At 38.3% G+C, this 21,747-nt stretch overlaps 1 protein-coding gene across 1 annotated transcript; it reads right to left on the bottom strand.

Moving 5' to 3' along the window:
* Positions 1-6,035: 6,035 nt before the first annotated feature.
* Positions 6,036-20,868, bottom strand: cacng8a (calcium channel, voltage-dependent, gamma subunit 8a). The gene is made up of 6 exons (XM_036567252.1): positions 20,831-20,868; positions 17,218-17,492; positions 11,446-11,673; positions 9,590-9,673; positions 9,258-9,398; positions 6,036-8,416 (listed from the first exon to the last, which is right to left on the bottom strand). The coding sequence occupies exons 2-6, from the start codon at positions 17,246-17,248 to the stop codon at positions 7,611-7,613; spliced, it is 1,290 nt and encodes a 429-aa protein (XP_036423145.1). The 5' UTR covers positions 17,249-17,492; positions 20,831-20,868; the 3' UTR covers positions 6,036-7,610.
* Positions 20,869-21,747: the final 879 nt, after the last annotated feature.

The raw sequence follows: 21,747 nt of genomic DNA, 5'->3' as shown, positions 1-21,747 counted from the left end.
GTCCTAGTAGCTGCAATCAAATACATAAAAATAGAACATATTTAATATTATGTAGTATAGTACTTTGCTGAGTGGTCAAAAAAATCTGTAGTCTGTCCTCACTTTTAACTCAAGCTAACATTTTTGAGTCATTGGATCATCACTTTTTGCTGATAGGAGGTTGGATGAGTAGAAGACACCACTGAAGGGGCTGAATTAACTAAACAAATATTAAACACCAGGAACAAATAACAATGAAAATAAATCTGGATAGACCAAAGCTGTCTACCACAGGGGATGTTTTTCATATCACTAATATGCAATGAGCTGTAAATGTAAAATATACAACCCTTTTAATGCAAAATGCATTAACTATACTGTACTATATACATTACTCAATACTGCTTATATTGGCAGTATTACCTACAATTTCAGTATTAATATTACAATAATCATATAAATATAATCTACCTAAAAGCTAATGTATTCATTCATAACTACCTACCTTACCTTCTACAAAGTAACAATCCTACATTTCTAAAATTCTAGAAGAAAACAATGCTCATCAAAAATGTAACATATTAAAAATGCATTGCAACATAATCATAATTCATGAACATAATTACAGTTTTCAAATACGTTGATAACATATTGTAATATAATCCATTTTTACATGAAATTCACACAATTAACATCTTAGGGAGGAAAATCTCTTTTTTCCATATATTGTAATTGCTCATGTATTTCAAATGTATTTTGAAATGTGTCGAGCATGCTTTTCCACCAGTTTTGTCTCAAACATAAATGTCTTATTGTACATAAACATCTTAATAAAATGCATGTTTTTAATAATCTGAGTGACTTCACAAGAAGGATGGCTTATTTGTACAATAGAATACATATTTGTTTAGTGACTCATGTAATTGCACAACCTTGCTGCCTACATGTATCTTAAATATGTATATATATATATCATTTGTATGTATTCTTATACCTCTTCAACATGTATTTTTAGCCTTGTGAAGGAACAAACTCACTGAATTGATTAGAACAGTTACTGTTCTCCGTTTCTTTTCTGTATGCATGCACAAATCCACATATGATAAAAAGGCAATGACAAACCCTCCAAAAGCTCCTTGTTTCTTTTTCACCATTGCACAAATACATGCCATTTTCTGTCTTGACCTGCTTCCAGATTTCTGTCTCTGCGCTTTCTCACTCATCTCATCTCCTCCCCTCCCTTGCTCCCTCCCTCTCTAAATTTAGAGCGTGGCCAATTGCGCTCCAGTGGATGTATGCAACACAAACCTGGGGCTTAAGTGCAATTCTACCACCCAAGCTGTTTCTGAAGAGCAGCACTACCTTGTCTGTCATTTATGCCATTTCTTTACCCGAAACAAGTTCCACCTCAATCCATACTGACCTGAACGTAACTGGCACTAACTAAACGTGGGTTATTTTTCTGCTTGTATGTTATATTTAAAGTGTTTCCAGTGTTTCTTCTATGCCCATAGCAACCATCTAAGATGAGCTGCAGACATGCTAGTGCTGTAACCTGTACCCTCGCATTACCCCTCAAAGCCACAAAGCCACACATGCTCACCCACTTGAAACACATCCCTGTCCCACTGCCAGGGTAGGACACCTGATCTTCCGTGCACTCTGTATATATAGCAGTTTAATCGTTTTAAAGTGTGTGTGTGTGTGTGTTTGTAAGGAAAGAAGATAGCAGCTAGTTGGCCTGAGAGTTTAGGATTGTGTTTGTTTTTGGGACTTCTTGTCTTTATATGTATCCATGGAGATGTAATGCATGCCTTCATCAGCAGAACGATACTTCACTGCATTATATTTGTAGTAAAAAAAAGTGATGCGTTTAACTAGATTTAAAAAGAATACATCATTTCTACATGTATACTGTTTTGCAGTATCACAGCACAATTTTGTCTTTCATAATTTTGTGTTTTGTCAATAATTCAATAATTATGCATGTATATATATCGCTGCTGTCGGAAGAAAACCTTGTATCTCCATTTTTGTTGTTTTTCAGTTTTTGACATATTTGAAAATGCCTCTTGCCCTGTACATTGTGTGTAGCTTTCATAAAAAATGGACTAAAAGAAATAGCCCAAAATTACTTGTAAAATGTCTGGTTCCATTGGCTTACGTTAAAAGTGAAGTAGGTTTTTCCCTTCTTCTGTAAAGTTGTCATTTTGGAGATAGGAGGTTTTCTTCTGACAACAGCAATATATGTATACACACACACACACACACACACACACACACACACGTCTGAGACCACATAAAAAAAAAAAATCTTTTTTTTGTTCTTTTAAACCTGGGAATAAACTTCTTTATTTTAAAATTTGAAAAATATGACAAGAAAATTAAGAGGAAATATTTAATTTCTAGGTCACTGTTAAAATTTAAGGCAATTTTGACCAAATTAAGGCCTTTGTACAAAAAAAATAGATTTTTTTTTTATAAGATTGCCTTATTCCTTCCATTGAACCTCGTGTTCAGACGACTCTCAGATGGATTTGATCTACTGCTCAGAGGCTTTTGCACAAACTTAAGGAGTTCATGCCAGCTTGAAGTCATTAAAGCAAATGAGGAAAAGACCAAATTCTAAGAAATTCTGAAAAAGCTCTGCATTCACATGATGTAAATGATATACTGTAATTGTCTATTTACATTCATTTCGTCAAATTATCTACCTTGAGAGTTAATCTCCACTTCTAAAATCTGATGAATTTTGGATATTGGTTTTATGATAAGCAAATTTTTGATGTCATACAGCTTTTTTCTCACTTTAAAATCATCTACAGCTCCATTCATCATTTCAAACACATTTTATGTTTATTTCTTTTTTTTGTTTTTTACAGCTGTCTCGTGTCGTAGTCATTACCTGTGAAGTAAAAACCTGTCATGCAGGTCAAACTCATTTTATACTTTTGAAAACAGCAGTTCTAACCTCTTGAGCATTAGTGCATAACAACATGCCCTGCTTTAAAAAAAACATTCTTTAGGGTCTAATTTAAGCAAATAAGACACACATCATATGATTAATCACAAATAGCTACATGAAATTATGCAGTTAATCGCAATTAATTCGTGGTTTGAGATCCCTTATATTGTCCACGTGCAAATGGCATCAGAGATGTTATAAAGGAAGAGACCTGTCACTGGTTGAAACACGAATGGGAAAGCTTGTATCACTCGACATGTCTGTTATGGAGAAATTTCTGCCTTCAATAAAAAGAGCCAATCAGCTTGCTGATTATGCCACTAATAGAGAACATTGACGATAAGCAGAAAAATCATGCAGAAAAAACATGTTTTTTGTGCATTATTGAGCCAAATGCTACAAACTATTTGAGGTTTATGTCAGATTGTATTAGTGATTTGACATATGTTTTTGAAACTGTAATTTGACCTTCAATTTCAAGTATTTTGAATTCAGCTCATGACTATCTTTATATTAGATGTTTCAGTGCAGGATCTGAAAAGAAAATATCTTTATGTTATATATATATATATGTATATATATATATGTATATATGTATATATATATATATATATATATATATATATATATTTCAGTGTGTGATCTGAAAATTAATTTCTTTATATTATATATATTTCAGTGCAGGATGTGAAAAGTAAATATCTTTATGTTATATACGTTTTAGTGTGTGATCCAAAAAACAATTATGTTTATGTTATGTATGTTTCAGTGTGTGATCTGAAGAGCAAATATCTTAATATTATTTGTGTTTCAGTGTGTAATGTGAAAGATAAATATCTTTGTTTTATGTGTCAACTAAAAGTATATTTAGATTTCACAGTGTGTGATTTTAAAGTAAATATATTCATATTATGTTTCAGTGCGTCTTCTAAAAAGTAAATATCCTTATATTATGTTTCAGTGTGTGGTCTGAAACATAAATATCTTTGTTTTATGTGTCACCTAAAAATATATTTGTATGTATCAGTGTGTGATTTTAAAGTAAACATCATATTATGTTTCAGTGCATGATCTGTAATTAATTTCTATGTCAGTGTGTGCAAATATCTGCATATTATATATATTTAAGTATGTAATCTAGAAAGTACTCATACATGTTTCAGTGCATGATCTGTAAAGTAAGTGTGTCGTATATCATTATGGGCTGTGAGTCGGTGGTATGGTGAGGCGTGTGTTTGTGTGGGTGTGCCAGCAGAGATCAGAGGTAATTGGAGAAAGCATGTGGCTGGGACCCCAGCGGTCTTGAAGCTATGCAGTAGCTCACTTGCTCACATCATAACTTACCGTGTGCCAACAGCAGCCCCACGGCAGCAAAGGTGAGGGGTCACACAGTGGCACACACAACACATTTTGGAAATGGGACAAGACACAGCCAGGCGCACACTGTAGCTTCTCCCTGTTATTATTTAGCAGGAGATGAGGGCCAGTGTGGAGCTCTAGAGGATACACAGTTGGTCATATCCTTCCCCAGAGCTACGCTCAAGCATTACATTGTTCTCTCAGTAATTACAGTGTGTGAGCGAGAGAGAAGAAGAGAATGTGACTGTCTAAACAGGCGTAACCTAAATCCCTCGGGCTTTCTGCATGTGTTTGTGCGTGTGGTGCTGACCCCCCCCAACTCTTCATGCTCTCAAGGTCAATTCAAACACTCCATTCCACACTGATCCATTCATTAATGTCCTTAATACATTGCAGACCTGACCCCGCTTTCTTCAGTGGATTTGGCAGGTACAGCATTATGTTAATACCTGGCTTCCTCATGATTAAGAATTCTCTTTGTACTTTCTTTGATCATGCCTACTAAACCCCAAACGCCAGAAGGTAGACTGGTACAAATCACCCGAGTAATTAACCATACACTAGATATAGACCAAGTGTACAACAGCATACAAATAAATGGTGACAAATAAGAGAAGAAAATAACTTCATTTTTGCTTTGACTAAGATAGGATTTTGGACTATATTTGTGAAATCAAATCTTACCTGCACTCAGGCATGGGCAAAGTAGCCTAAAACCAGAGTAAAAGTGTTCCAGCAAAATAGCTGAGGTAAAAGTAACCCTCAAAAAAAAAAAAAAAGCTTGAGTGGGAGTGAAAAAGCATTAGGTGCAAAAACTTTTGAGTACCTTATAGATTTCCCTATAGAACTGCACTTGAACTCTAGCAAATCTAGCATCTAGCATAGGGACATAAGTTTAAAGATGCTATTCTTCCCTTTCTGGTCTCCAAAGTGAGGGGTGTGGTCAAAAGCAAAGCAGTATAAGACCAGTGCTGATCCAATAGAAGAGAATGAAAAAGATATTAGTGGCTAAATCTGCAATTAAATAAACAACAGTATATTATAGTATAAGTAGATGTAATTTGAAAAATTCTGCTAACATGTCTCGCTATAGCATGACTAGTTACTATCCACTATCCACTCTGTCTGCATTCTTAGAATATTCCACAGGGATATTTCTCTATTACTAATAATGGTTCAAAATGTAAATTGAAAGTTTATTTAGTAAAAATAAAAGGTATCTGTAGCCTATCAATCAGGCTAGCTCCTAACATTGGAAGATAAAACACTGCATACATATCTCAACTGGGTACATTTATAGAATATATTTTGTTTTATTTGTCAAAAAAAGTTCCACATATATATTCATATATATATAATATACTATAATAGAGTTTTTTTGTCTTTTCTGGTGAGGTTTTATAGGTATAAGTATTGCTCCCCGGCATGAAAGTCTTAAATTTTCACATTCTACCTTTTCATTTCTTCCTTGTCCTGAAACAGGCCTTCTGGAAAACAGTTCTTCAAAGTTGTCATCTCATTGTAACAATATTAAGGTTATTAATTGAATAATCAAATATATTCATATGAAATCTAACTACTTGTACACCTACAATTACAATGAAAGAAATTCCACAGATCTAAATATTATCCATCTTTGTAAAAAACAGGAGACATAATAATAATAATAATAATAATAATAATAATAATAATAATAATGTCACACAATCTCACAAATATGCACATGCTTGACACTAAATGACATCATAAAATAGAGTGTCAGTATGTGCAAGAGAAAATCACAGTTTAAATTCATCAGTTGGAACTGAAATAAGATAAATAAATTATTAAAATAACAAATAATTTAATAACAAAATAATTCAGAAAAACCAAACAGTAACATCTACAATAATAAAAACAATGACATTTTATATTGGAATGCTAAATAAGTAACAGGCATAACCTGATGATAAAGCACTGGAATCAAAAGAGCTTGAAGAACCCAAAGTAAGACCACCATCACACACATCAAGTATTTCAACATGAATCAGTAAAAGTGCGGATGGAACTCTATTTATGACTAAAGTCACCATGTTCGAAAACAGAAATGGAGAGAAAAAAGAGGATGATTGGCTTCTTTCTCTCTCTCTCTTTCTTTCTCTCTCTCTCTCTGTCCTGTGAGTCATCCCTTTCTCTGCTTCTCAGCCCGCTCTCTCTCTCTCCCTTTTCTCTCTTCCTCCCACGCTTCCTCTTTCCATCCGTTTGCCATTCGCAGTTTGGATCATCCCCATCTCCCCTCCCTTCTTTCTCTCTTTTGCTCACTCGCTCCCTCTCAGACCCCCAGACACTGCCTCCCCAGTCGCATGGGTGTTGGTTGTCCTGTTCAGTGCATTGTTGTTGGAGCTATCTTTCCTCAGATATCTGGCCGACAGTGTGGGTGCTTGGACCCCGGGGTCAGAGGAAGACAAGGCGTTGAGAGGAGCATTTGCTGATGCCGCCTGGTTGGACTTGGACAGTGAAGGGCAACGTCCCCATCATGTGTGCTCCTCCCCCTCCCCCTCCTCTTTTCACCTTTGTTGGAAAGTATTTGTGCAGCTGGCTGGTAAAGTGTGGCGCAGCCCCCTGTTCTGTCCTTGCCCATTGTGGAACTAGAGATTAGGGGGGTAAATCTGTCTCTGGATTCGATTTCATTACAGTTCTTAAGGAAACGATTCAAGGCATCATCTTAAATTTCACCCTGGTTCCATCTGATTTGACTATTTTTAAAAATACAAACGAGTACACAAATGTAAAGGAGAAACTATTTACACTGTGGATTACAGACAATAAAAATAATATACAGAGCTTTTTATTTTGGATGTTTATGTGTGAAAATAGCCATTTTGGCAACAAAAATGAGTGCATACTTTACTGAATATTACTATAATTGATTATTATCCGTTCTAACGTTCCAGAATTTTTTCATACATTTCAAAATCAATGCAGTTGAATCGCCACCTTCAGATGCATTTTTACACCCCTAATGGAGATGTCCGTGACGCCCCCTCCTCCCGAGCGTGCATGCTGGCCCCCCTTCTCACCTAACACAAATGCACCTGATCCAGCCCATCAAGGACTGAGGCGTTAATTAGCTGGAACAGGCGTAGCAGGTTAGGGGAGGAACTTGACCCTGTGCAGAAGCAGGGTCCAGACTCTCTCTCTCTTTTCTCTCTTCCTCCCATGCTTCCTCTTTCCATTCTTGTTTGCCTTTTGCAGTTAGGATCATCCTCATCTCTCGCTCTTCCATTCTCTCTTTCTCTGACCCCTCCCACCCCACCACCACCACCCATCACACAGGCGTTGTTCTCCTGTTCAGCGTGTTAGTGTTGGAGCTATCTCCTTTCCCCAGCCTGTCCAGCGTCCCCAGCCCTCTCTCCCTCTCCATGGTGGCCGTGGAGCCGGCTGACAGTGTGGGTGCTTGGACCCCGGGGCCGGAGGAAGACGAGGCGTTGAGGGGAGCATTGGCTGATGCTGCCAGGTTGGACTTTGACAGCGAGGGAAGTGTGCCCGTCATGAGTGCCCCTCCTCCTCCCTCCTTGGTGGGAAAGTAGTTGTGCAGCTGGTAGAGCGTGGCACGGTCCACCGTTCCATACATGGGTGGCTTGCCCTCCCTGCCTAGCGTGTACATGGAGATGTCCCCAACGCCCCCTCCTCCTCCCCCGCCTCCTGAATGTGTATGTGGGTTGGGCAGTGTGGCCACGGAGAAGGGTGGGGGACCGGCAGCTAGCGGTGGGCCAAAGTTTTTGGCAGCAAGGCCGGAGGGCGACTGGTCCCGGGAGCGTGGCGGCTCGGCGGTTGAGCGTGAGCTAGAACGTGATGAGCGACGGCGGAAGCGGTAGCTGGGCAGCCGCAGCACGGCCGAGGTGGTGCTGCGGAACAGGTCGGTGCGCGAGCGGCAGCGCAGCTCCTTGTTGCGCTCAATGTAGATGTTGACGGCCAGGACGCCCACCACCTCAGCCAGGATGAAGGAGAGGCCACCGAAGTAGAAGGACCAGCCGTACGAGTAGTGCCACTTCTTGTCCTCGTCTTTCTTTGGCGAGATGTCGCTGAGTGCTGCTGAGATGTACACGATGACACCGATGATGTTGCTTAGGCCTGGAGAAGAAAAAATATAACAGAGTTAATACAGGATAAGTTACATAAAGTGAGATATCAGCTGAAAAATAAGTGTCGGATCAGCTGTATCTGATTTGGGATGATAATCCATTATAACTGATTTTTTGTTATCTGACTAATCTCACTATCATTTTTTTTCACCTCAGCTAGCATATGTTAGCTTGCTAATGGACACATTTATTACACATTTCTGAAAGCAAGCTAAATGCTACAAAAGTTGACATTATTTTGGCATTAGTAACCAATTAACATAAGAAGTTTAGATATATTTCAATTCTAATATTTTTATGAAATTAGCCTAGTTAAATTAGTTTTTTTTTGTTACATGAGCTTTTTGAAAAGGTGTCAGTTTGAGAGATAAAATAATGAATTCATGCTTTTAAAAGTGCCCTTTGTTTACTATATATATTTACTAAATATCATCACTTCATTTCATGATGAATGGACCTAATGAAATGCTCCAAAATGATCTGGAATAAAATCTCGTCGATTCATTTCCGTTAAAAGTTAACTTTTTTGACTTCTCCTGTAAATTGTTCATATTTACTCATATTTACTTTGATATAAGAAAACACATTCCAAGCAGGGAGTAATCATATACACATTTCCTTTAAAATGTAAAATGGTTCTAATTTTCTTTTCATAGCCATAGGGGTAACAGTGTTGTATTAAAGGCCCATCTAGGGACAAACATTGCAAATTAGTTTATCGCTATAAATGTTACATTCAGCATCAGACAATTCTTTGTAATTTTGTAAGCTCGTGCACCTGTCCCTATTAAATAAACATCAAATAAATCAATAAATTCCAATCGACCTACCTGCCACCACAAACAGAATGCCTGCTCCCAGAATAATGTGTCTCTTGCTCTTATAGAAGCGGCTAGAGGCCACACACACCCCACCCAACAGCAAGAGAATGGCACTTAGGATAGGGAATATACTGGAGGCCCTGACTACACCTGCATAGATGAGGAGAAAGGGGAGGACAGGAAAGGAAAGGAGGAACAAAATGTGAAACAGATCAGTGAAAACCGATAGCTTTGTTCATGTCCTCTTACTGCAGGCTTCTAAATTTATAAGACAAACCAGCAGCTTATTTATGCACACACACACACACACACACACACACACACACACACACATAACTCACGTAAGAGGTACTCTGCAGCATCCTGGTCATAATCAGCATCTTCAGGGAAATGGTTAATCTGGGAGCACACCCCTCTCTTTAACCCTGAGAGAGAGAAACGGAGAGACTGCATTCCTTCAAAAGCTCACAGTGTTCACTACTTCAAGACTAGCAAATTTATAAGAGGCTTCAGAAGCACTAGTTTCACACAACATGCCAAGCTGATCAATACCTTCAAATAACGTCTGCATCAATGACCCAACAAGGAAGTTCAACCTTAATTACTAGTGTTCTTTGTAAAACAATTGGCCATTCCAGATTCTCAGCCGTCTCACTTTTTCAAAACTGAGCAGCTGCATGATAAGCAGAGGATCAGAGCAGCAGAACAAGCAGTGTTCCACAGCTCGAACAGCTCTGTTTTTATTTCATTTGATTATGCAGAAAAAAGAGAGATCACCGCACGACACCTTTGACCTGCGATGACTCATCGCATAATCACAGCTATTGACATCCACTCCTGTTGGTTTCTCATGCAAATGGGGAAAAATAGAGACACTGTTTGCTGGAAAGCTGCCTCTTGAGACATGACCAGAGTGCAAGCCGTGGTGTGTTTAAACGCTGTAAGCTCGTTGACGCCTCCATCTCTGTGTCCAGACATTCGAAATGTTAGGTGAACATGCAGATGTCCTTATGTGCATGATAGGGGTGTAAAACAGCAGTATGATGCATCACTGTGAATGTGGAAATGGCAGAATTGAAATAATAGTAAGACTGCACTCTTTTTTGTGGCCAAAATAAAATTTTCTGGCTATTTTCTAATATTAAAAAGCATGATGTGCTGTTTTTTATTGTCTGTGTTGTCTTGTTTACTGCAAATTATGGTACTAGAAGCACTTATCAATAATTATCGATATGGATAACAGCTATGAATTCAATCACACAGCAGTGAGCTGTCCTGTCTGGTGTTCTGCTACATGGAGAAAATGCCATCAGAAGCAGTATTTTTTTCATTCTTAATACTAGTTTAATGTTTTGAGGTGTTTTCATGTCAAAACATTTTAACAGATGAAGCTGCTGTGATTTTTAAGGCTCTTAAACATTTGTTCCAATGTGCTCTTTCATTAGACTCATGCAAAAAAGATATATTAGATATAATAATCATAATCATTATTATAATTAGTAGTAGTCATAGTACCATTAGCATTTTTTCCTTCCTATCTCAGTAACGCTACTTCAGTCAGTTTTAACAATACAATCTTACATAATGCTGCTTTAAATAATGAAAATATCAATATTTATTGATAGGTTTATGATTTATCGATTTAAGACTGTATATAGTTCCATGTATTTATTTTAAATAAGTTTGAATCACACCAGAATAACTGAATTGCATTACACTGCATTGATATTTGAGATTTTATGCATTTAATCACTTTCTAAAGAATTCTGGTACTACCTCAAATGAAAATGGCAGTATTCTGCTAATTCCTGTCAGCATCTGTAGGCAGCAGCAGTTCAGAATATGCTGAAAAATGATTTGCCCCATGCCCCCCTTCAAAAGCGAGCACTGTACGAATCTACAGCAATCAGTGCTTTTTCACACAGTACCTTGCAATCATTCTCCGATGGCTGCATAAATGCAGCTGCATAAGTTTAAGTGCAAGCTGCGTGTTAGCCGACGTCCGCAATAAAATATATTTTGGCTATCTACAAAATGTAGAAAAGAGCAACCGGAACGTCAGACGCTTCTCCGTTTTGCTACAGTGTATTCTCACACAGCCACAGGCAGGCATATGCACGAATGCACGCATATCCTCTGGCCTCCCACACACGCATAAAGCTCAGAGTCTCACGTACGTATACAAATGCACACATACCTTCCAGGCAGCAGATCCTCCACAGGCCAGAGTGGGTGAGGGCTCCGGGGTCTTTCTTGTCCTTGTTGTGGGGGTCGTCCTGAGTGGAGTTGGCAGTGCTGTTGCAGATGAAGGCCCGTGCGTACAGCCAGTAGTCTGTGCCGATAGCCACTGTCATCAGGGCAAAAGCGGCAAAGGCCCCAACCGTGGTGAGGAGTACCTGGATCCCTCGCTCACACCACACCATCGCTGCAGGTAGGAAGAGGAATACACCAACAGAGGTGTAACTGAGTATGCAGGTAATGGAATATTTGTTGGAATTTTAGCATTTGAGCAATGCTAACAGGAATAAACAGTAGTATGCAAAAGTTTGAACACCCCAGGTGTTACAAGTTTTGTTGTGCGGAAAAAAGAACAAGAGAATGTCAGAATAAGTGAGCACATCCTCTACAGAGAACACACTCAAATGTGAATTTTTTTCTGCAAATGTTAGTGCACATTTTCTATTTATTTGCTGAAATCAACATATTGAGAATGTAACCAGATGCTCAAATGTCACTAGAGAACATATATACACTAGCATTCAAAAGTCTGGAATCGCTGTTCAAATATTTAAAATCAATGTTTCTGATAATATAAATGATGCTAGTCCTGTGCAACCTCACCACTTTGAAATAATGAGCAGGACCATAGGAAGCTGTACATAAAAACATCCAGACAAAGCATCCAGAATGACGCACGGAGCCATAGAATATAGAGATGTACAGCATCAAAAATTAAGTTTTAATAAATGTAATATCCAGACCTCATCATTAGAAATGCACTGATATAGGAACTGTGGGCCAATGGCAATATCCAATATTTTTCTCGTACATATCTGCCGACGCTGATACATAAACATTTAAGAAATGTATGAATTGGGAGTACATCCACCTTGATTAGCATTACAGTGAAATATAAAATGCAGTAAAATTAATAAAATGTGGACATTTTAGCACATTAGTTAAATGGCTCCAAAACTTTCCAGAATACAATGAACCTCCAGAATACAATGAACACATCATCAAATATCAGGTCGAAATATCTGTCAAATCTAAACATCTGTCTGATTCTGATTTTTTTAAAGAAAATATCTGCCAACACCAATAAGATTCTAACATCCTTGCTCATCACATTACATAAGAGGAGACCAAATCACAATGCTTTGAAAAAACTGAATGTAAATAGATAATTACAGTGTGCTATATATCTTTGTATAACTTCAGTTGTTCATAGAATTCTTGAAATATTGACATAAACATCTAAAAGACCTTTTGGTAAATAGTTTGTAACATTTTAATCCACAGCAATTTGGCAGGAGATTAACAACTTTTAAATGGTAACATACACAGTAGTGGAATATAGACAATACAAACAATACACAGCTTTTATATAGCTTGTATATATATCAGTTTTTAAATTTCAACAAAAATGAGCACATGCACTACATAATATAATAACAATTTATTCATTTCTAACGTTCCAATATCAATGCAGTCACCACATTCAGAACGATGCACTAATATACTTTTTACACCCCTAAATTACAATGTTGTAAATACAAAAAGTTTTCTCCTGCTCACTCAGGGAGGGCAGAGTAGTTATTGTGGGTAGTGGCATGCCACTCTGTCTCAGATGGCAGCACTTCAGATGTACACGGGGGGGGAAACGCAGGGTGAGCAGAAAGGAAGAGGAAGTCACAAGAGAGGAAATACAAGAATATGAATGAAAGCAGTATACTGTACTCTGAGCCTATGTGGGATCTAAAGGTGGCGAAATAGAAACAGAATGGAAGTGTGTACAGGCACAGGATGTATAAATATTAGATGCTGAGATGTGGTTTCAGGTTCCGTTATTAGGTGCCCTGATACAGACATTAGAAATGCCACTGATGTGACGAAGTGAAGGATGCTGAAACCTTTTAAGAGATTTCACTTCCTCTGAGAAATTCCTGGAAAGCAGGCAGAAGATTTTTTGGCCTTGAATTAATGCTTAATTCCTTAACAGCTGGAAGGCATTTCTACGAGTTTGGGTTGATTGAAGACATTACAGCTACATGAGGAGTAATTAATTAAGAGTTCCTGGATGCAGTCATGTCTGTAAGTAGAAAAATATTAAGAGGTATTAAATTTGCATCTTTTAGAACATCATGTATATGGAAATGTTGCATTTTGTGGACTATATAGTAGATAAATATATAAACATAATTGATGTGTCGCTTCAGATGGATGCATCACAAAATTATGCATAGTTTTACAAAATGAGCGCATAATATTTCTATAGATTCTACTCAATTCTAATATTCCAAAATTAAGTCCAATTCCCAACTCCATAGTGAGGCAACGATGCATTTTTATATGCCTAACACGCACATAAGGACATCTATATGTTCATCTAACATATAGACTATAAACAGCAGCATCTCTGCAGTTTCAAGCTGTGTACACACGATGACCACATGATGCACTAAAGGATGCACGAAAGCCAATATCTGCCAATATTTGTCAATAGTGAGCATACATACATACATACATACATCAATCCTCCGCTTATCCTTCTGGGTCATGGTGGGGTGCTGGAGCCTATCCCAGCTGTCATCGGGCGGAAGGCAGGATACACCCTGGACAGGTCGCCAGTCCATCGCAGGGCAGACAGACAGACATACATACATACACAATCACACACACATTCACACCTAGGGGCAATCTAGCATGTCCAATTGGCCTGACTGCATGTCTTTGGACCGTGGGAGGAAACCGGAGTACTTGGAGGAAACCCACGCAGACACGGGAAGAACATGCAAACTCCACACAGAAAGGATTCTGGTAATAGTGAGCATTTTAATATTAATTTGTATAAGGAGATTTTGATCCAAACTCCAACTGCAGTAAAATGAATAAAATCCAGACATTTTGGGGGCTCCCAAGTGCCACAACCTTCTAAACGTTGACCCTATCATCAGGAGATCGCGAGTTTGATAGCTGGTGAGCCTACAGCCATCCGTGGCTGGGAGGCCAAACGAGCACAACTGGCCTCACTCTCTGGGTGGGTCTCCCCCCATCACCAAGTGCGTGCTAGCCAGCGCAGGCCTCTTAGCGTTGGTGATATTGTGTGATTGGGGAAGTCCTAACTAGTGAATGGAGTTTGATATGTTTAATCAAAAAAAAAATCAAAAAATAAAAATGCAGACATTTTAGAATAGTAGCCCAGCAGCACCTAAAGCCACACTGATAACATTCTGATATCATTACGCATTCCTACTCATCATATTTCATCAGAGAACAAATGTTAATGCCTTAAATAGTCAATGTAAACAGATAATTGCAGTGTACTATAAGTCATTTTGCAATTCCATGGTTACCCTTCTTGTGTGGGTACTCCAGGCTACAATAGGAGCTTACAATGGTGCAAACTACTGATTGGCCAAATGATGCACAATACTGGTTGGTCAAACTACTGATTGGTGAAACGATGCATTTTTATACGCCCAACGTACACAATGACTACATGATGCTCTAAAGGACGTGTGACGCCAATATTTGCCAATATTTGTCAAAAGTGAGCATTTTAACATTAAATAAACAAACTACTGATTCGTCAAACACCATCTAGCCAGAATTACTGTCTGTGACACAAAACCAAATGCAGAGTAAAACAGCTTGAAGAAGCTTGAAGCTCCTGCACTGTTGCTGCTGCTGTTTTTGTTTATCATTAATGCTAGACTCGAAACATCATGTGTAAGTTTGCAGTAAATGAGCGGGTTCACTGTTTGAAAAGAAGTCATCCAGAAGGTCAAGGAACCAAAAGACATAATTAAGTACCCCAGTAAGAGAATACTTGTTTAAAATGTAGCACCTGAACAGTGCAAACACACAGACAACATTTTAAACATGTATAGAAAGGTTAGACCAGCTTACACAGTAAGGCCACAGTGGCTGTGGTTAGTGGCATGCCACTTTGCCTCAGATGGCGGCACTTCAAAAGTCATCCGTTACACTCTGTTAAAAAAAATGGCAGCAAAGCAGAGGCTACGTTCTCACAATTGCCATATGGGCCATTAGGCTTCACTCTGAATCCACTTTGCACGCATTTAACACCCAACCATGCAGAAGTGTTGATATTCTTCAATGGAAACAAGCGGCCAGGCCAATAGATCATCAGTTTACAGTACATTTGCGGCACTAAAGTCTCAGGTTCATAATGCAAGTGATCTAATTTGCATAGAATTTGTCATCTTCATCCGGTGTAATCTTTTTTTAATCTTTTGCTGACACAAGCCTGACAAGTCATCTTGAAGACAAGTCTCAGTCTTTTCAGTATCTTCTGAAACTGCTCTGATGAAAGCTGTTCGCATTTACGTCAAAAAGGATGGGTGTCACAAACAACACTAACTAATCAGAGGAGCAAAATTTCCAGTCATGCATTCTGTTTCCCAAACCATGGGCTTTTGGGGCCCATCAACACAATTTGCCATAGAACACCTATGCTGAAATGTAAAAGCAAGATGAGACTGATAGAGAAAACACGAACAGAATTAATATAAGAAAATGATCTTCACAGGTAGCTATTCTGTCTAAATCCTGATGAGGAATGAGCAAATATAAAAGACCAAATAAAAGTAGCGATTAGACCTGGGACAATCACGAAATTTAAGCTGACAATTAATTGACATGTAAATAATTTTGTCCTTTCTGGTCATTATATCCAACTATTACTACTACTACTATGAGGCTAAAGTGGCCAAAATGGCTAAGTAGCTATCTTCCTAGCTCAGGTGTCGGCAACACGCAGCTCTGGCTATTCTACTTTTGAGAAAAAGTTTTGGCTATAGCTGAGCTAAAGCTTAAAGCAGAGCAAAGTAAGTCATCGTTTTCACTTATATTATATTTTTAGTCTGTACTAGTACATTAGCACATACTGAGACATATAGCCAAGTTGGCAAAATGGACATAAAATGTTGTGGTTCCCAAGGTGGTTTGATTTTTGTTGAAAGGACAAAATGGCTCTTCTTAACATTTGGGTGGCCGACCCCTGTCCTAGCTTCTTAGCTGTCGATATTTAGTAGGTCCAAGCTAAAAACCCAAACAGTTCAAATAAACTCAAATAAACAAACATTACTCACTGACACCCTCTAATGGTTTTGTAGCACCAGGTAGATGTCAGAGCCTTTCATTGTTTTCATAAGACCCATGATGTGTAAATAAATATGCTATCTGCTTACTTTTATTTACATACAGTTGATATCAATATTTGTATCACCCAACAATATAAATGGCAAAATGGCAGAAGTGAATTAAGCACTATAAGCTAGGCCCAAGATTCCCAGCATTCATAAAACACCATTAAGGTTTTTACTTGCTTTGTAGGGTACAATACAATCATCCATCTGCATTTCAGATGTTAGCTCTCACTGGAGAACATCACAGTAGGCCTGATTAAAAATGTGTAGGAACAGATCTTGGTTAGAGGAGATGCTGGATCATATGCGGACATCTGAAGCTTGACTTTCTTTGAAGAATGTGTAAATGCATATACGCACCCTCATACGTGAATACGTAAAGAGATAGTATACATTTGGTGACAGACCACCAAAGACAGGACATGCAGAACATCTAGACATTTGCATTGAAGAACGTCTGCAGACAGAACCTCAAGCATCACTTCAGAACATTTCATTAACCCTTTAGTGTCTGCCTAGAGCACAGTGGTCAAAGCTTGAGGCGGGGAGACATCAGCATGCATGTGTGCGCTTACCTGGAGGAATGTGTCTGCCTTTTCCATCCATTCTTGCGGCTCTCTGGTCCTCGTCACAGAAGAACGTACCGACCAATCTGTCCAAGCAGCATCCATCGACTGTTCTCCCTCTCTCCCTCTCCCTCTCTCTCTCTCACACACACTGGCTCTCCCTCCCTCCCTCTTGCTCTCTCTCTCTCCCCCGTTTTCTTGCCCGTGGGTGGGAGTAGATTTTCTAGGTTTTGCTTCTTTCCTCCTCTCAGAAGGATTTCATGGCGGCAAATCTACTGTTTCTCCTGGAGAAAGTCAAACAAGCCAAAAAGAAAGAGGAAACAAAAAGAAAGCATGTTAATATGACGTTAAAGGGGGATAACAAAGGAGAGGCAGTGCAACACACCTTGAAGATCTATCTAAACATCGGTGAAACAATCAAGCAAATACATCTTATTCACAGCCCGAGAGGATCGGTTATGTCTCCACAGGTCCACAGAGAAAGAGAGAGGGATATATAAAAAAAAAGAGGAAAAAGAGAACGAGAGGGAGCGTGCGCCATTCTGTCACCATGGCAACAGTGCATTCTAAAGTCGAGAACAGAACAGGATGGTGTGTGTGAATGTGAGTGTGGGGTGGGGGAGTTGATATTGGTGACTGAAGGGGGGATTTGGATTCAGCAAAAGACAATTACTGATTCGAGAAAACCATGATCATCACAATTTAGATTTAAGATCATCTACAGAGGTACAGATGTGTGCATTCTGCTTTCATTTATGGTGATGGCCATTTGAGAAAGGCATGCATGGTCAACAGTAGGTGTGCATTTACTCACTGTGACAAGTCTAGCTTCCAGATACTAATAGTAGATTTAATACCTGGTATACGGGGTCAGTTTTAAGCCTAATCATCAGTTGAAATCTCCATTCTCCATTCAAAATGCTTTGTGGTCGAGAACTGGGCTTAATCCATGTCCAGGAAACTGAGCCCCAATATAAAGGGGTGTAATGATTCACAAAAGAAAATTCATCATTTGACTCTATAAAACATGGTGGTATCTTGATTTGATATGTTTTTCAATACAGCAAAAACAGAGTATCAGCAAATGTGCCTTATGTTAATATGTTAATGTATTTCATTCATTTTCAGTTAATTTTTCACTCATTTTTCATTTTTATTAATTTCAGCATTCAACAGGATACACGTACCATCTTAGAACTGAAGCTTTATAGTGCCCTGATCTAATGCTCTACTCACAAGCTAATATGTTAGCCCCAAGCTAACATATGCTACATGCTTTTATGAGCATATTGTGAATATTATCAGTAATTAAAGAGCACTGACTGAAAAGAGCATCAGTTTTCCTGTTTAATTGGATTTAGTGCAGGATAGTAGGTGAAATATTGAATAACAATCATTGTATTATAGTTTATAATATCATGTCAAAGTGTCATGATACATATTGTGCATCGTGAAAACGTCTTTATGTATCGTGATACACTATTTTTTCTGTATCGCCCACCCCTATTACCTACTGATGTACCATCACACTCAAATTTTCCTCAAGGATACAAGCAGTTATGTCAAGTAAATACACAGCTCTATCATCAATATATCAAATCAAGAGGACTGACCCACAGGTCCAAACCTTTAGTACCTAAGAATATCTCAGCCATTCACATTGCAATCGATTAAGTATACTGAACCTTGTGAACCACTGCCGATCCATACAATCACCTGAAAACCTCCTAGGCCTTCACAGGAAGGTAAAAGCAGTACTGTGGAGGTGTAACAAAGCATGGCAGACATCACTGTGACAGTTTTCATCCCAGCCAGCATGTATCATGTAACTCTACAGATGAATTTTGCAAACAGTCTTTCCTCTGCCATAATTCTCTACAGTAATGCACTAGGATGTTCGCAGTTGGTATGGTTATTGTGTGGCATGTTTGACAGGGCTGACAGGCAGGCCTTGCTGGAAGGGAACAACCTTGGCACCGCACTACTGCCTATGTCAGATGATGGAGTGCTATATTCAAATGGGAGTCATACTGCATGTAGTAGGAATGCACAGTGATATCAGAATCATATCAGTATTGGCAGATATTTGCTTTAAAAATGTATCAGCTTCGGACAGATTTAAAATGAGGAACTTTAAGACAAACAGATTAACAAATCAAAACAAATAAAACTATTAAGCAGTAATAAAAATGGAAAGAAAATATCGAAAAGCAATAATAGTAAATATTAGCCATATTAACTGTATTAGTAATAGATTTGATAATATTTGAAGCTAATATTTGATGAGAAATTTATTGTGCTCCAGAAGAGTGGAATGTTTAGGCAACGCTTGCCCACTATGCTAAAAATATCAGCATTTTATTAATTTTACTGCATTTACAAACCCATAGAAATACATGTTATTTCTCTATAATGCTAATTCAGGTAGATCTACATTTCACAAGACTTTATCAATCTGCATAGGCAGATATGTACATCAATAATATTGGATATCAGCATCGGCCCACAAATCACTGCATCCCCAGTACACAGTCATATTGTATTATAGAGGTGGGCAATATGGTGTAATATGATACTTTAAAATTGATATATGATATGATATAATGTTTATTTTTCTGACATCTAATAAGTTGGAACAGACAAAGTAGCCCCACATTTTAAAAATACTATCAAAAATTACATGCAATAATTACAATAAGGCAGTCAACTTTATTTAACATTTCACTAAAGCTAATGAACAGGACTAACTGTGCTATATATGTAATCAAACATGCGGTTGGGAAGTGCTTTAAATACCACAATATGCTCAGACAATTATTGTGAAGCAGTTTATCACAATAATGATAAATATTGTCATATTGCCCAGCTCTACTGTACTCTAAATCTACATTTCACATTTACAGTTACACAAAGTGGCAGCACTACTCATTACATTGCATATAAGTGTAATATTAAACGTAACACATCATAGAGATCAAGGTCTTTGGTGCAACAACACAATAACCCCACGGTTTACACACAGACAACAGCTTGAATACACCATGTATGTATCTCGCAGCCTTACTTAACTGTTGTCAATGACCATCCATATCTAGCCTGTCCAGTCAAAAAGACTGATACAAACTAACTGAACAAATGCCAGACTGCCCTCCATCTACAGCAGCTTGTTTCGCATTTACACGTACTGAGAAAACACTGAAACCTTCCTATTAGCCCCCTTTGTATTCGAATTGTTCGGTCCTCCTTAAATGGTGCAGCTAAATTGTGATGTCTGTACAGGCGCCAGATAGTAACTGCTGCACCATTTAAGGTGGAACGGACAATCAGAAATTATTCAAGAATCAAATACTTACAAAAAAACGTGGTCATAAAGCGCTTCGCTGTTCATTTTTTTAAATAAACGTGAATGTGTTTTGTATCTACAGAATTTTTCTGTATTTTTTAATCTACATTTTTTGCTAACTGTATCTACACCTTGAGTCCAACGCCAGTTACGCGCGGCACATGAGAGATTAAAGCCAGTGTAACGCTTTCTGACACTAAACCGGGATTATTTTAGATACACTTTGAGACAAAAATACGTGAACAGATATAATTTAGGTTAAGAGTTCCATTTTCTTACCTCCTCGGCTGCGTTTCCCGTCAGACCTTGTGCCGGCTGTGGAGCAGCGTGAGAGAGCAGGAGGGGGCGGGGCTCATTCAACAGCAACAGACACAAACGCATGAAGAGGTCCACACTCTTCAAAAAGAGTTCTTTAGGAAAGGGAATGGTTCTACTGTTACAAGCTTGACAACGTAACAATAGAAGAACCTTTTTGGTGCTATACAGAACCATTTTCAAAAAGGTTCTATATCCATGTACAACACATTCTCCATCAATGTTTCCGTATGAAGAACCTACGGAAGTCCAGAGAGGCCAGAAGGTAGTTATAATTTTCTGGATTGTTATCTTGAGATAGCAAGTTAATTATCTTGTTATCTCGAGATAACAAAAGTTGTTGTCCTGGGATAACGTATTAATTATCTTGTGATCTCAAGATAACAAAGTTGTTATCTTGAAATAGTCATCGTTATCGCGAGATAACAAAAGTTGTCTTGAGACAAGTTAATTATATTGCTATCTCAAGATTACGGAGCCCCGCTGGTGACATCCTGTACAAATAAAAATAATGGCCACGACTCAGTAAGGTGTGAGAATGGGATGATTAAGTCATGGCCACGACTTAATCATCTCATTCCCACACCTCACTAAGTCGCGGTCACGCGTTAGGATCTTGTTCCCACTCGTTAATAAGGCGTGACCACCCATTATTTTTATTTATACAGGATGTCACTAGCAGGGCTCCGTACAAGATAAAGTTGTTATCTTGAAATAACAAGCTAGTTATCTTGATGTCTTGTGGTAACAAAGTTGTTATCTTGAGATTATGAGTTAATTATCTTGTAACAACTTCACAAGATGACAAGATAATTAACTCATTATCTCAAGAAAACAATCCAGAAAATTATAGCAACAGCTCATGGCCTCTCCGGGCTTCC

Source organism: Colossoma macropomum, unplaced genomic scaffold (assembly GCF_904425465.1).
Source record: "Colossoma macropomum unplaced genomic scaffold, Colossoma_macropomum, whole genome shotgun sequence".
In the NCBI taxonomy this organism is placed as follows: domain Eukaryota; kingdom Metazoa; phylum Chordata; class Actinopteri; order Characiformes; family Serrasalmidae; genus Colossoma; species Colossoma macropomum.
This window is presented reverse-complemented; position numbering and strand designations above follow the sequence as displayed.